General features: G+C 36.4%; 1 protein-coding gene across 1 annotated transcript in view; it reads right to left on the reverse strand.

Moving 5' to 3' along the window:
- Positions 1–696: 696 nt before the first annotated feature.
- SLC15A1 (solute carrier family 15 member 1) overlaps positions 697–17,494 on the reverse strand; it is a 422,183-nt gene continuing 405,385 nt past the window's right edge. Inside the window, exon 22 of the mRNA XM_044071289.1 lies at positions 697–963. Coding sequence (XP_043927224.1) covers positions 763–963 — 201 coding nt within the window. The 3' untranslated portion in view covers positions 697–762. The remainder of the gene's footprint in view (positions 964–17,494) is intronic.

Here is a 17,494-nt window from a genome sequence, read left to right on the forward strand (position 1 = left end):
AAAACAAACTAAATGGGACACAGATGTATACCAGAGAAGAGAAAATATTTTCTAATCAAAACAGAAATACAGTTGTTTATCATATAACTCCATCTGAGAAAGTTTAAAAAATATGTGATATTTTATTGAAGGATTCATAAATTAAAGTCAATTTATTTCAGATATTGTTTACATATCTGACATTTGTATGGGTACTATGTACATAATGGTGCTGAATATTACTTTATATGGTATTAAAATCAAACTATCAGTGCTGTAATTTGACTGTTGGTAATTTCATCATAACTAATTTGTACAAGACCATTTAGTCAAGAATGAATAAACAAATGGTCTTCAATCATAATTTAAACTACATTTTTATGTGAACAGCAAATCCTGTACAAACAAATAACACTCATGCAAGGGACATGTCTCAGCACAACCCAATACTTACTATATCTGACTCCAAGATATCCAAAACTCTGAGGACGATATGAAAACAGATAGTAAAATTTTCATTTGAAGGCAACGTTTTGTCAGTCAGTCTTGCCCAAGCAGTGTGACAAATCACTTGGTGACTAAATGACTAATTATCTTAAAGATATTCTGTATTAGTCACTTCATTCCACTTTATAATATAAATCAATGAAGAATGACATTTAAACATTATCACATGACTAATTTAATACTGTTTATTCATAAACTGGTATACCATGTTAGTCCAGTAATCATGATATGAATCAGTTACAAAAATGTCTTAAATTTAAGGGTCAGTCCATGGTTTTAGAGCTTGCTCTGCTTTTCCTGGATGGGCACATTTTCATATGTTGCCATGTCCATTTCTTTTTTCTTCTTCTGCATTTCATCCTCATCAAACTGAGCTTCGATCTCTGCTGGGTCCACATAGGTGTAGAAGTAGGCCATGATAGCAAATATTACACACACCACGACAAGTAATGAAGCAAAAAGCACGTACTCTGCCCACTGTGTAAATAAACAATTAAGAACACAAATAATGAAAAGCTGAGTCATGTGTAGTGTTGTCAATAACCACTGCTAATGCAAAAACAAATAAACCATATAGGCAGTATTTGCTGAGGCTGTCTGTTCATGTTCAAAACTGATTTCATTTGATTCATTTGAGTTGAAAGTTGCCTGAAATTATTAACATGTCCAGCATTAATGTAGAATACATACAGCAGTCTGTTTCCATGGTGCAGAGGCCTGGCACCATTATTGACCCAGGTGACTGGGTGATGCTGACACTTGTGGAGCTTGGCAGGGAGGCATGGGAAAAAAAAGCATGTCCAGCTTGCATCTTCAATGGAAGGGAGGCAATGTGTGCAATCAGGGGCACATGTAGCATTAAGATTTCCCTGGTAGAGACCAGACAAAACACCACTCATGCTTCAGGGGAGGGACAGTGTAGCTTTGTGGAAAGCCCTTTGCAGAAGTCAGGGGACGTCCTCTGTGGCAAGCCCAGTACATGGCCCTTCCTGGCACATTGCCAGCTGCATGCCATGACTAGAACATTAAAGAAAAAATATCTAGTTACTCACAATGACTGCCTAAATGATGGTCCCTTACAATCAAACCTTACCTTGGTGATGGGGAATGAATATGCCAAGCAATCAAATTGCAGTACGTGTATGTGTGATACCATAATCTCAGTTTGTTCTAAACATCTAAATCAAGAATTAGAACTCAAACTACCTTAGTTTTTTGGAAAGGCACTGCAAAATGGCTGAAGTTGAACACTTAGACAAAAGGTACGTAAAAAAGACTTTTCTTCAGAGTAAGGGTTGACAAACTGTGAACTACTGTATTCTTAACCCAAGCAAAAAATCTGTAAAACCTAAGGACTGTTCTGAGATGGGTTCGGATAACTATCATTAAGAAAGATATGCAAAGTAGTCCAAGAAGAGCAGCACCTTCAGAAAATACATGATTTTCTGCAAAAGATGAAACAGCACAAGCTCCTGACTGAAAGAAATATCATAAATGGTGAGACAATATAATTAGTACTGAATGTGATGAACAACTGTTTGTATTACTTTAAGTTTTGGGCTCTACTATGAACGTGTTTAGGAAGCAGGTATTGTTAATATGAAAGATCTTACAGAATGTAACCAAAAATCTGAATCACAGTAACCCTGATAAAGCAGGCTTTCATCACATTCAGAAAACGATATCTATTTATGTACTAATATAGGTATCTATAGGTATCTATATCTGTATTTATCTGTCTCTCTCTCTCTGTGTATATATATATATATATATATATATATATATATATATATATATATATATTTGGATTCCATACAGTAGATCGAAGGTTCACTACTTTGAAATAGTGTATGGAATGCACACTGCAGCAAAAGTGCACTTAATCAAAAGTACACTTACATGAAGTTCAGTACAATGAACAGGTGTTGTACTGAACGTCCGTGTACTCACGGACCTTAGGGTTAGGGCACGGGTCATCCCCTTACCATGACCTGTGCCCTAACCCTAAGGTCCGTGACGACTGCAGCACAGTGAAGGACATAGCAATGTCCTCCACTATGGTGCGATAGTCACAAACTTTAGGGTTAGGGCATGGGTTACGGTAAGGGGATAGCTTTACGAACTATCCCCTTACCCATAACCAGTGCCCTAACTGTAAGGTCCATGAGTATCGCACCACAGTGGAGGACATAGCTTGTTTTTTGATGTCCTCCACTGTGCTGGGGTACTTTCGGTGAAGTGCACTTTCGCGGAAGTTCACTTTCATTAAAGTGAACTTTCGCATAAGTGAGGCTTCTTATTACAAGTTCGAAGTTGTGAACTTTTTTTCTTGTAATAGGAATCCATATATATATATATATATATATATATATATATATATATATATATATATATATCCACTTCGTTCCACTACAAAACTTTTGATTCATTCTGCTAAAGCTAGCAACCTATCTGGAGAATCTTTGTTTGCAAATTCAGTAGGCAAAACCTGGAATTTGCTCCCATCTGACCTTACTCTGAACCGCTCCCTTTATCAGTTCAAAAAAAATCTAACCCATTATTTTAAAACTCACTGGTTATGTCCTTGCTCTAACCCTGACTAAAGCCTCATCTACTTCCATATCCCTGCAATTTTTATTCACAGCGGTTTACCTCTTACACTAAAAGGTTTGAAAAGAGAAACTGTAACTTCTTTGCAGATACTCCCTATATAGCTGCACCTATAGGTTTGATAAGAGAAACTGTAACATATTTGTATATATTTCTGAATATAAACTGTATTCTTCATAGGTCTGAAATGTGAGACTGTAACTTGTATGTAATACAATTTCTCTGCGGGCCTCCACTGAAAACAGGAACATTTGGGCCCAGTGGACTTCCCCGGTAATCAAACTGGAAATAAACAAATAAATAAATATGTTTGCGCATATACTGTAACTTGCTTGTCTTTATCTGTTTGTAAGTTTGGAGCTTTTCTACCTGGGCCTCCACTGAAAATGGACATGTATCCAGTCAGACTATCCCAGTCAACAAATGTAAAATAAATAAAATAAAATAATATGTATATATATATATATATATATATATATATATATATATATATATATATATAGACAGATAGATATAGACATCATCCTCAACACCACTTTTCTAAATTTTTACAGATGGGGTCAGGTTGTCAAAATGTCTCTCAGTTCAAATCCAATCACCTACCTTCTTCAACAGTTATGCCTGACTGTCCCAGATGTTGTCTCTCTCACACTACCTCCTCCACACACACACACACACACACACACACACACACACACACACACACACACACACACACTCCATCCATCTCTTTGCTGGATGCCCTTGTTCCTCATGCCTTCTTCCTGCCTATCCCAGATTGTCTCCAGCTTTTCTGTGCATGTGCCCAAACCACTATAATCTCTTTGAGTTAATCCACAATTGGAGTTACTTGGGCTTCTGCTCTGATGTCCTCATTTCTTCATCTGTTGCACTGTGTGCACCCTACCACTTCATCTCCATCACCTCTGGCTTGTTTAACTGCTCTGCCTTCACTGCCCAGGTTACAGTACCATACAAAAGTACTGGTCACACCACTGTTTTATGCACCTTACTTTTCATCTTCTTTGGCGTTCTTCTCTCACACACTACTCTTAACAGTCTGTGCCAGTTTGCTGCACCCCTGTAATTCTAGCTTTGACCTCCTCATTCAGACTTTCCTTCTCCTCAACCATCCCTCCCAGATACTTGTAGTTATTAACCTGTTCCACTATCTTCCCTTCTATCTCAGTTTTCAGTTTCTTCTGATTTCCCCAATTTCTCTCCATTCCCACTGTCTTATCTATACTTAGTTTCATCCTACGTGCCCTCTGTTTTGCATTCCACTCCCCTAACATTTGTTTCAGTTTGTATTCAGAGCCTGCATAATGCCAGTTTGTCTGCATTCAGCAGCTTTGTTAATCTGTCCCCACCAACCTGTTTTCTAATGTAGACCATCACCAATATGAACAGCAGTGGGCTCAGAACTAAACCCTGATGTACATCCACTTCCACCAGGAATCCCTCTGTGAGTCCAGACACTGTTTGTACTTATGTTATTGGGTCCTCGCACTAACTCTACCAATTTTTCTGGGAGTTCGAATTAACACAGGATTGTCCAAATCACCTTTCCTAGAACTTTGTCATATGCTTTCTCTAAGTCTAGGAATGCCCAGATGAACCTTTCCTCATTTCTAGCTTCTTCTCTGCTATCTGTCTCACTACAAATATCTGGCCAGTTGTGCTGCATCCTGATCTGAATCCAAGCTGCTCTTCTCCCATCTTACTTTTCACTAGTCTGTGTATTCATTTATCAGTCACCGTCTCCAGAATGTTCATACAGTGTGACAAGAGTTTAATACCTCTTTACTGCCCACAGTTGCGAATGTCCCCTTTCTTCTTGTATGCTAGCACTAGTATACTTTTTTCTCCAGTCGTATTGGATATGCCTATCTCATCATACTCTATGAATAGCCTCAGGAGCCATTTTTTCCTCAACTCACCCAACATCTTGATTGTATCTACCGTTACCTTATCTGAGCCTGTTCCTTTCCCTGACTTCATTTTCCTAAGTGCTGTTCTTACTTCTTATAGAGTGGGCTCCTTCTCTTCTTTCATCATAGGCTGCATCTGGGGTGGGGTGGTATAATAGGAGTCTAGCAGACACTCTCATTTTTAAGACTCTATTAATATATCCATCTAAGCCAAAGATAATTTTAGGCTTGCTCGCAGTAAAACTATAATAATTAGACTGTACCTCTCAATGTATACCATTCTGTGGGGCTTTCTTCATTCAGAAGCTGCTGAATGTATCCTTCCATCTGCCTTGTGATGTTCTGTGAACTGGTGAGCAGTGTACTTCTGGCCTCCCTCATGAAGGGTGCCAGACTATCTACTGTATCTTTCTGTTCTTCCCTTGCAATCTGATAGAGTTTCTTTGTGCCATCTACTGAATCATTTTCCAGAAAATGGTAAAGTACCTCTGATGCATTGCTCTTTGCTCCTGCAACTGCTCTCTTAGCCTCTTTGATAGCCAAATGTATTCCTTCTTTGCCTGTTCCATCTTTTCTATCTCCCACTTTTTCATGACTTCCTGGAATTCTGCATTCCACCATCAGCTATCCTTATGTACTTTTTATATACATATATATGAGCATAATCACTCCTCAAAGAGGAACATCATCAAACCCAGAATCATTAACCAGAAATGGTTGAACCTACAATACTAAAAACAAAATCTAAATCTGTAAAGCATCTTTTTTTGCTGGGGGCAAGCTCCATGCACCACCTACACACCCTGCAAATTAAATATACCAACTCCAAGATCACACACCAGTGGGAAAATGGCATATTCTTGATCATACCTCTCAACCTCTTAGAGTAGGAAATCTGGACAAGCATAAATAATGGGGGGCAAAGGCCCAAAAATAGGGACAATTTTTAAATGCTTCTCTTACAAACTTAGAACCTTGATAGAATAAAAGTTTTTGCATTAGCATGAATTTTCTGACAGGTACACAGTCTGAATTTCAAATGTCTGGCATCATTTTCTGACTTCAGTCCTCAATAATTTGCCAGTGATTCACCACAAAACCACAATTTTATGAGAAACAGGCCAAAAATATGGGGCAAAAATCTGGACATTCTGCAAAATCTGTACAGTTGAGGGCTTTGATTCCCACTGTACTGCAATCTCATACCATAACAGTATGATTTTCCATCAGCTGTAGTGCCTTTTTTGCCCTTTGATAAAAGCACACATCAGCAAAACATTCTGTTCCCATATATTTATATATAGATATATAGATATTCATATGTATAGATAAAGATATCTATATAGATAGATATAACTTTTTGGCAGATTATAGGAGGGTAGAAAAAATTCCTTATAAGCGTATGTAAAAGATTGATTTCTCAGCCAACAGTAGATCACTATATTAGGAGTCTAGCATGTACTCTCCTTTTTAAGACTGTATTAATATAGCCATCTAAGCCAAAGACAATTTTAGGCTTGCTCGCAGTAAAAGTATAATTAGCCTGTATCTCTCAATGTATACCATTCTACAACAGAAATACTGGACAGATGAGCACTGGAACAGACCATACTGTATATGAAATAATGCACAGACATAAAAACAGTCTGTCCAGCCATAAGATTTCTGGGTATCATTTTGCAATAAGAACAATATAACATACTTAAAGAGACCTTCTAACTTACTATTGTCACTTTAGAAGATAGGAAAAGAGATAATTAGAACAGAAGTGGATTTCATAAGAGGACTACCTTTAATAGAGCATTCATCACCTGCATCATTACATTAGCAAGAGTAGATCAAAGCCCATAATGTTGGCTAGTGTATGAAGGCATTTATAAAATTAAGTATTTTCACAACTGTCTTTTAGTATGAACAATATGGTTGAACTTCAGTGAAAGAAAACACTGATCTAAAAGTTGCTTAAATAAAATGGAAAATTACTTGTATGCAGCAAGATTGCCCTGAAACAAGCAGTGAGGTTGAACACTTTAAAATGCTTTTCAAACCATAAATACCGATAACCATTTGAAATGTTCAGACTTTTAGTGAGAGTCCCGGAACAGTGAATTACCAAAAATGCCAATTCATATATACTAAATTTAAAATTGCTGTTCCTCAGAATATTCCCTCTTCTTTGACACATGGTGATCTCAGAGCTGGCATTCATAATTTCAGCAGTGCTGGAAGTGTATCCAACATTACTGGGTAAAGATGGCTTGCACCATGCAAAAAACAACTTCAAAAAGGAGAAAAGAGATGTTTAACATTGCTGTTCTATAATATTTTGGTCTTTATTTATTTGTTTATTTATTTTTATTTCAGGTCTCATTATTACAAGTTTTAACATTCCAGTAGAGAGCTCTGAATACTGATTTGTCTATATTCCATACAAGATAGTTAAAAGGTTCAAGAGGCTTTTTAGAATCTCCAAAGTGACAATAATTACAGAGTGGTGGATCTGAAGACCACAGACTATGAATCCCAAAGCAATGCTCGTTTTTGCTACAAGGAAGAAGAACAGAAAACGTTCTAAGCATCATCATGTGGACTTAGATAGGACTCTCCACAGGTGCCTGAGAACAATCAATGGGTTTTCTGAATGGGCTGAAAAGTGTTAGAATTACCTAAAGCCAACACATATATATCCAAATTTTGGGTAATTTTAATGAGATCTTAAACAAACTTTATGTGAAGTGTTGTTATATGGTAACTTTTTCAGCATGTTTAACAGACATTTGTCCTTGTCCAGTAACATAATTAAGTTGATAAAGAACTGTATTTTTCTTTGTTTTAACTTGAAATGTTTGACCCTATAAAATCTAAGCTGACATTGCTTGGCATTTTCATTTATTTTCTTTGTTATAAAAGTTGATAATTTCAGACAGGATTTGGAATTGTTTTATTTAGCACTATGTTGTCTCTGGCATTCAACATTTCTAATTTCTGTTAATTATGGACAACATACTTATCTGCATTTCATAAACGATTTGGAAGACTTACGGATTTGGCTTGTTGCTTCCATTTTAAAATCGAGCTTTCTATTTTCTTCTAATTTTCTTTGACTTTCTAAATATATGTTGGAGTGCTGGATTTTCTTTGACCGAGGCAACATGTTTAGTGTTGACTGCCTGGGTGGCTTATCTTTCCCCAGGATTTGATGTGGTCTCAGAGCAGACTTGCTGATAATTTATGTAGTTTAACCCTCTTGAAACTGGTAAGGAGCTTTATGTGTGGAATTTTTCTGTGCACAGATTTCATACAAAGATGTTATAGCAATGTTTTCCTATGGTATCTACATTTTTTTATCAGCACTTCACAAGATGGAATGGACTAATATGAAAGCATTAATTTCCATTTTTATTTATCCTTTGTTGACCAGGTTAGTCCCACTAGGTTAACATTTTCTTTTCAAGGAAGACCCAAGGTGGGGAAATTTGGCCAGGGTATCAGGGAACTTCAACTACTTACAATCGGCACTTGCAGTGGTGTTGTTGTACACGAGTACATGTGCACATCCCATTCCTAAAATAGAGGCAGCTGACAGGATAGTGTGCAAGATGGAACAACAACAGAATCGAGCAGAGGCAAATGCCAGTTCAGAGATGGTAAGCAGCGGAATAGTAGAAGATTGAGAGGAAGCTTTTCAAAGAAAGCTATTTGGTTGAACCAAGGGGATAGCAGGAGATGAGTGTATGGTTACAACCCTCCAATCATAAGGGTTGCAGGATGATATACTGCAAGAAATGATTAAGCAACGTGAGGCAGAAAATGAGATTTCGTGGGGGGAACAATATGTTAAAAATAGAAGAAGGAGATGTAGAAGCAACACCAGAAGGAAATAGTGGAAAGACAAAGAAGACATTTACTGAGAAAGTAGCAGCCACATGTGAAGCAGAGAGAGAGAAAAAGAAAAGACAGCATGAAAAGAAAATTTATGGTAAGAATAAAAAGTAAAAGGCAATAGGAACTGAACAGATAAAAGGGGTGGGACAATGTAATTTTGCCTTTGGGAGTAAAAGCACAACAGGTAAGAGCATTTATTTTGATTAACAGAGACATTTTTTGACATTCTCTTTAAGACTGTGCAAAACATGGAGAGATTTTTGTGTCAATATGTAAAAAGAAAGAATGACAATCCTTGGAAAAATATATAATAAAAACATTATTTTGAAAGACTGAAAACAATGTACATATACAATTGAAAACTGTAGTGGAAAGAGACAATTTAAAAGAACATTTAAAAACAAATCTAAAGAAATAATAGACATTTCAAAAGTTTACGATTACAGGAATTTGTGGACTGTGACATGGGACTGTAATGTTATTCTGAAAATGGAAAAAATGTACATATTCCAAGTGTTATAAATGCTGATGTTAACAGGGGCATCGTAAAATATTGAGGACACCCAAAGATGTTATTTTTGTGGAAAAAAGGGCATTTAGTTAATAGTTGTGACAAAAAGTATATATATGTGGTAAAATAGGACATGAAGCAAAAATGTGAACTTGGATGTTATAAATTTTAAAAATGGGGACATTTATAGAATGATTGTAAAGAAAAAGAGAATATGGGCTAAGTATTATAAACCAGAGTAAAGAGAAAGAACAAGAAATGAATGAAGATGAGATAGAAAGAAATGAAACTTCAGGAAAAAGGGAGATACTGAAAAAATTATGAAGGAGATGAATTAAAGACAGATTCAAATGTTAGTGGTGAAGAATATATAAGCTGGAAAATGGTAAGGGAGAAAAAGAATTCCATTGGTAGAACAGTTAAAGATAGAAAAGAAAATGTAAAGCCATTAATATAAAGAAAACGAAGAAAGAAAATGGATAAAGCCATTCCCATAAGAAATTCATATAGGATGGTATCGCCTAAACTAAGAAACAGAGGCCCATGGGACATATGCAAAATGACCCCTTAAGGACATCAGATGTTTCAGCAATATGACTTATGAATGTTCATGATCTTACCTTTTTTACCTTTTCTTTTTAAGTCTTTTTGGACACATTCAGGCCAATAAAGCCAAACACCACTCACTCTAGACATGCATGTTTCAGCCTTCATATGACCTTGTCAGCAGAGCATAAGTGGAATGTTTTGCTATACTTTAGAATCACAGGGTCTATAACCCAGCTGATATCCATAACAATTAAGATGTCTGCAAAATATCCCCAAATCATTTTTATTAATTTTTACTAATTGGTTTGTCTGTGTGACCTTTTTACTCTTTGGTTTGGATGTTAGTTGGGATATTTTGCAGGCACCTGAATGATTATGTACATCAGCTGAGTTATAGACCATGTGATAGCCAAACATTCCACTTATAATCTGCCGATGAGTTCATAAGAAGGCTGAAACATGCATGTCCAGAGCTAGTTAGGTTTGGCTTTATTGGCCTGAATGTATGCAAAAAGACTTAAAAAGGAAAAGTAAAAAGTCATGGCCATTCATAAACCATATTGCTGAAACACTTGATGTCCTTAAGGGGTCATTTTGCATATATCTCATGGTCATGGTCTTCTATTATAGGAGGTTTAAGTTAACACACAATGAAAACTCTTGGCTAGGTTTTTCTTGTAGTTTTTACTAATTTATTTGTCTTTGCAACTTTTTTACTATTTGGTTTGGATGTTAGTTACGATATTTTGCAGATACCTTAGTGGTTATGGACATCAGCTAGGTTATAGACCCTGTGTATCTAAAGTATAGCCAAACATTCCACTTATGCTCTGCTGATGAGGTTATAAGAATACTGAAACATGCATGTCCAGAACTAATGGGGTTTGTCTTTATTGGCCTGAATGTATCCAAAAAGACTTAAAAAGTAAAATGTCATGGATATTCATAAGCCATATAACTGAAACACTTTATGTCCTTAAGGAGTCATTTTGCATATATCCCATGGGCCTCTATTAAAGGAGGTTTAAAGAATCATACAGTGAACAATCTAGCTTGGCTAGGTTTTTCTTGTAGTTTTTACTAACTGGTTTGTATGTCTGACCTTTTTATTCTTTAGTTTGGATGTTAGTGGGGTATTTTGCAGATACCTTAATGGTTATGGACATCAACTTGGTTATAGACCCTGTGTTTCTAAAGTACAGTCAAACATTCCTCTTATGTTCTGCTGCTGAGGTCATAAGAAGGTTGAAACATGCATGTCCAGAGTTAGTGGTGTTTGGCTTTATAGGCTTGAATGTATCCAAAAAGACTTAAAAAGGAAAAATAAAAAGTCATGGCCATACATAAGCCATACTGCTAAAAAACTTCAATTCATTAAGGGGTCATTTTGCATATATCCCATGGTTCTTTATTACAGGAGGTTTAAGATATCACACAGTGAAAACTCTAGCTTGACTAGATTTTTCTTGTAGTTTAAACTAAGAAACAGGGAAAGGAATAATTTAAGAATTCTTACTAGAAGGATAGCAATTTCAGAATGGCAAACATGACATTAATATAATTATTCTAGAGGACATATGAGTTTTGATACATGAAGAAATATTACAGACACAAAAATATGGGATGGGGAAATAATATTGAACATAGGGAATGAACGGTGTTCAAGAATAGCAGTTCTAGGTAGAAGAGTAGTGAACATTTTGGATATGATATTAGTCCAAACGGTAAGAATGACAATTACAGATGTATGATTGCAAGAAAAAGTGTATAGAATTATCACTATATGTGCATACATGACTAGTAAAGAAAGGGAGCATCTGTCTCACAAAATATTGGATTATATATTTGTAAACACAAACATAATAATTACAGAAGATGAAAGATGTAAAAAATGACGGAAGTAATGAAATGTGGGAAGTTAGTTATTTGGAATATAAAAACATGGACTTACTTGAGAGATACTTTAAAATCTGAAATAGATTATTTTTGGTATCAGGAGGAATATGTATAATGGAAGAATAAACTATTGCAACAACTTTCTCAGGTCATTTGGCAATATGTTTGGAAATATATTACAATAAAAAGTATATAAAGATAGGAATAGGTATAACAAGAATAAATACAAATGAATGGAATGAAAAAGGAAAGAATGACATTAAGCAATTATGGAAGGATCATATTACTATGAAAGCATTTTATGTTAATTGGTCCGAATGGTGGATTGCTTTTAAAAGAAAATAAAAAGATGTTTGTCTGCGTTGGAAAAACACAGAAAGAAAAAAAGAAAAGCAAGAATATGATAAAATATATAAAGATGTGATGAATAACTTAGAAAATAATAATATAGATTGTTATAAGAAAGAAAAAGAAATTATTAAGAAAAATTATGAAAAAAATAGACAGCTATTGTCTAAACAAAGATATTTGTTACAAGAAATAAAAGATAAAATGTACCTTATTTAAGAAAGATAGTGGAGGAGAACAGTAGCATAATAAGAGAAATGAGAGATAAAGAAGGCAATAAAAAGAAAAGTCAGCAACAAATTATTGAAATTGTTGTAAGTTATATAATAAAGAGATATAATATAAAATTGCTGTATGCTGTGTGATGTGTTTTCTGCCAAATGTGATAATGTTGCATTTTCTGGCATTTAATTTAAACCCATTTTCAACACACCAAGGATTTATAAGAGTAGGTTTCTGCTGGAGGGCTTCTGTGTCAAAGAGAGATTTGACAATGACTCCCAGTTTGCAATAATCCACAGACTTTGTTACCCATTGGACTTGGATTTTAATCAAATAAGTAAATATGAAATAAAGGTGGTCTGACTGAGCTCTGTAAGACATCATTGGTTACTTTCATGTTGTCTGATGCTGCCCTGTCATCTGCAACTTGTTATTTCTGTCTTTAAGCCAATTTGTGAGCCATCTTACCACATAAAGATCAGTTTGTAAAGTATTTAGCTTTTTTATCCTGTCATGAGGGATGGTCTCACATGCATTGGTCAAATCAAGGTAAACTTTGTGCACACTGTGATTGCTGTTAACAGCATGTATAACCTTCTCAAAGAGCTTAAGCAGGTTCATTAGATTGGACCTACCCTTTACAAAACCAAATTGTTGTGGATCTAGCCTGATGGGATTTTTTTGTGTCAATATTAATCAAGTCTGTTGTAATGTGCTCCATGGCCTTGCAAATCAGATTGGTAGGTGGATGTGCGAATGGCTTCTGAGGTCAGTAGTTGGGCAACCTTTATGGAGTGGTATCACCAGTGCTGTACACCATACCACTCGGCCTAAGTCTGTAACCAGGATCAGATTAGATAGCTTATGTAAAAGCTCCACCAGGCATGTTTGGTACTATTTATGGGATATCTAGTCCCATGGAGGAAGTGTTCTTATTCTCGTAAAACACTTTCAGTACATATTTTTTAATATTGATAGGGATTTTGATAGCTACAGGGATCAACAGGGTTTTGGTAATCATTGCAGGGGTGAAATCTGAAGTAAATTTATTCACTGAGATATTGACAATATCTTCTGGGTCTGAGTAGGTTGTGTCATTTAGGATGAGTCCTGTATGTTGATGAATGTTGCTTTTTAGTTTTCTAACATAACTAAACGAGGATATGTAATTGTCCTTGGCTTCAGATGTCAACCAGAGTTCATGGACTACATTAGTACGCCTAATAGATTTTAAAATTCTTTGTCAGATTCATAATATTTTCCTTGACTAGGGGGACTTTTAATCTACTATATATATTCTAATTAATTTTTTTCCTTTTACTGTAGATTTTATTTATGCCAGTGGACCACCATAAGTTCATTGGTTCATAGCTATATACTAGGCTTATAATCACAGGGGACTTTCTATATATATATATATATATATATATATATATATATATATATATATATATATATACATACTATGGCATGGGTAGTCAAGCATTCATAAGCTGCCTCTGTCCATAAGAGATATGGGTGCCAGACCAGGGAAGAATTTACAATTCCCCATCTACTGGTCCAGGTTACAGTTGAACTGGGTTACTAAGAAACTTTGCTTCACATGGATAGGAAGACTGTTCCAGAGAAGAAGTATTCTCTGAGACACATACTTGTCCTTCTAACATATTCTATTTATGTTGCAAGCAAGGTTCATAGGTTCATAGGTTGGTACTAGGCTATTGGCCCTAGGGCCTATACAAGCCTAGCCATAACAATTCCCTGGATATTTCTTCACACAATATTTACTTCCCTGGACCCCTGTCTAGCAGGGTGACTGATGTGATCCCCGGGGTTAATTTCCTATCTCCCATCCAATCGTCAAGGTTCCTTTTGCAGAGGGCCAAGGAGGTGCTCTGCTTGACATGTATGGGCAGTCTATTCCAGAGTATGGGAAGTCTCTGTGTCAGGAACCTATCCCTCCAGCATATTTTGTTCATTGTGATGACAAGGTTTAGCACCCTTGAGCATGTGGCTCTGAGGGATTGGAATTTCATTAAGTGGAGCATGTCCAACAGCTCAGGGTTTGACATGGCCTTGTATGTTAACCAGAGATTGTCTTTGAGTAGACAATATGCCACAGAGTATAGCTGGAGTTTTTTTAGACGGTCAGAATAGGGCATCTGCTTTAGGCCTGTGATTCTTTTAGTGAAGTATTTCTGCGGCCTTTCCAGCTGTTGCAGATGTCTTGTGAGGTACATACCAAATGGGGCATTGTACTCTATAATGGTTCTGATGAGGGATGAGTACAGTGGGACAATGACCTCCTTTTTTCTGGATGAAAAGCCCTTAGTGATGAGGTGTGCCACATAGAAGGATTTCCCGACTGTTGTGGTGATGTGGTTATCGAAGGTGAGACCACTGTCCACCTGTGTCCCTAAGTCTCTCATTACACTTTCAATGTTTAGTGTACTGCCATCTATGTGGTAATTCATGGGTACATTTTCCCAAAGGAGATAACTATACAGTTCTTGGCATTAAACTTGAGCACATGGCTCTGGCACCAAGTATCTGTTTCTATAAGGCCCTTTTGTAGAATATCCACATCATTTGGGGATTCAGTAATGTTACCAGTTTGCAGTCATCTGTGAACTTTATTAGCCAGAGTCCCTTAGTGTTGGCCTGTACTTCAGAGAAGTAGATGCCAAACAAGAGCGGTCCCAGGACTGAACCCTGAGGTACTCCACTTGTCACTTGTCTGGAGCTGGATTTGGAGTCGGCTACTTGTACAGTCTGGGTTCTGTCAGAAAGCCATTTGGCAACCCATCGAGTGATGTAGGGATTTATGCCCAGCTTACTAAGTTTATCTATGATTTCAGAGTGGGGGATGGAGTCAAAGGCCTTGTCAAGGTCCAGATAGGCTGTGTGGACAACCTTACCCTCGTCCACAGCTCTGGAGACTGATTCGAAGAAGTCAGTCAGGTTCAGGAGACAAGATCGGCCCTTCATGAACCCAAACTGGGTGGGGTCCAGTGTTTGAAGGTTGCCAATGTCTTTGTTTATAAGTTCCATGATAATGTGTTCCATGCCCTTGCAGATCAGTCTCGTCAGACTGATGGGATGGTAGTTCCTGGGATCCAAGGTGGATCCCCCCTTGTGGAGTGGGATAACTGTAGCTGTGCTCCACTCAATGGGCACGAAGCCTGAGGTGTCCCTATGTTGGGTAGTTCTGATGCTCTTTGTTTTGTGGCTATATTCAGAAGGTCCATCAGAGTGGAATCCAAGAATGCCTTTTATGCCAGGCCTAGATCGTACCTCAACAGTGTGATTTGCTTTTAAATTTCCCATAATATTTGAATATGGATGGGACTCCCAATTATATACATATATTTATGTATATATAAAACTCCTTAAAAATCTATCTGCTGATGGAAATTTCCAGGTGATGTTGTTATAAATGAATTTAGAGACGTCATCATAAAATTTGTTTGCTTGAAGTCTTTGATTCTGATAAACTGGTTTCAGGGAGTTTAGATAGTTTGAGGGAAAAGGTTTCTAACTTACACTGACTTAATCTGGGAGGGAGTTATTAAAGGACTTGTGCATGGTGAAACAATGGATCAACATCTGGCCTTGTGCAGATGTACTAGAGGTTGCCAAGGTTCACTCATACGGTCTACTTGTATTTTATGGGCCTGAAAACAACATGTGATTCTGTACAATGGAATGCCTTGTGGAGGTGCAACAGCAAGAAAAAAAGAAAACTACAAACCAAATAAATGTATTTCTCAATCCTTATGTATTACAAACTCCTTAACCTAAATATATGCTACTATACAGATGGTAGAAGATTATTTGATGTTTTTGTTAAGCCAAAACTACCAAAATGTGTAAACAGAAGATCTGGCAGTCATGGATATGCAGACAACAGCAATTTGATTATTTTAAAAGTCAAATATGCCATCCCTGCATTCCTTTTAATAACAGAAGCATAACAAACAGATATCAACTGAGATCACAGAACGTTTGAAGAGCAGAAACTGAGATAATGTAATTGACAGTCGGCAGTGCTGCTCTTCTAAATCATATGCCCCGGTGTTTGGTACTGTTTTTCTAGAATGCACTGATTATCTATACAAATTTGCTGTAAACCTTTTTTTTTTTTTTTTGCTTTACTGAAATGTATTCAGAATGATATAGCAATCATGCAGGACGTGTATATGCTAACTAGTTTTATTTTCTGTCTCAAATGCAGGACATTAGCACTGCCCCAAAACTGCAGAAGTGGTAGACTCTGACTTTCCTTTAAACATTTTCCAAGAGTCTCTGGGTCAGGGTGTTGAAGGCTGGGTTTAGTAGTTTCATATGTTTAACTAAAACAACAAAGGAACTTGAAACCGTGCCTCGAAGCAAACACCAAAAAAAGGGGAAGCCTTATGGCAACTAAAGTTAAGGGCTGACAGGGCAGCTGGGATTAATGACATGGTGAATATAAAATGCTTTTCAAAAAATAGAAGGGTATATTAAAACAAACAATAATACTTGCCTGTTTTTTAATAAGTGTTTGTTTTCATTTAATAATGTGTCTTTTTTAAAAATATGTTACTATCTTTGAATTAGATTTTAGTGTGCTTTTAATAAGTTAATTGATGAAAATTTATTGGTCATCAGATGTTATAAAATGACTGGTTTTATTATTGATAATATTCTGAGGAAGTCTGTAGATGAAAGAGTTTAATAAAAGTTTTGTACACTAATTTTTGGTGTTTGCTTTGAGGCTCGGTTTCCAGTTCCTTTGTCGTTTTTGTGGGGGGGGGGTTTGTTTGATACTGGTCGGAATTGGTTGAGCATATGTTTAACTAAGCCTTTCTGCAAACTTTGATATCATTTTTTTTTTGTCTTGCAAACAAAACATTTTCTGGAACTGCATTCCATCGAGGGGGTGGGGGGTATGGAATTGGGAATGTGAAAAATGGTTTATGAAGCACATTGAACAGGACAAAAGTGAGTACTCAAGCCAGAGAAAAGAAAAGCCATACAAAGTTAAAATTAAATCATGGTCAATATATAACAGCAG

Source organism: Protopterus annectens, chromosome 5.part0 (genome assembly GCF_019279795.1).
Source record: "Protopterus annectens isolate FY-2018-M chromosome 5.part0, PAN1.0, whole genome shotgun sequence".
Classification (NCBI taxonomy): domain Eukaryota; kingdom Metazoa; phylum Chordata; order Ceratodontiformes; family Protopteridae; genus Protopterus; species Protopterus annectens.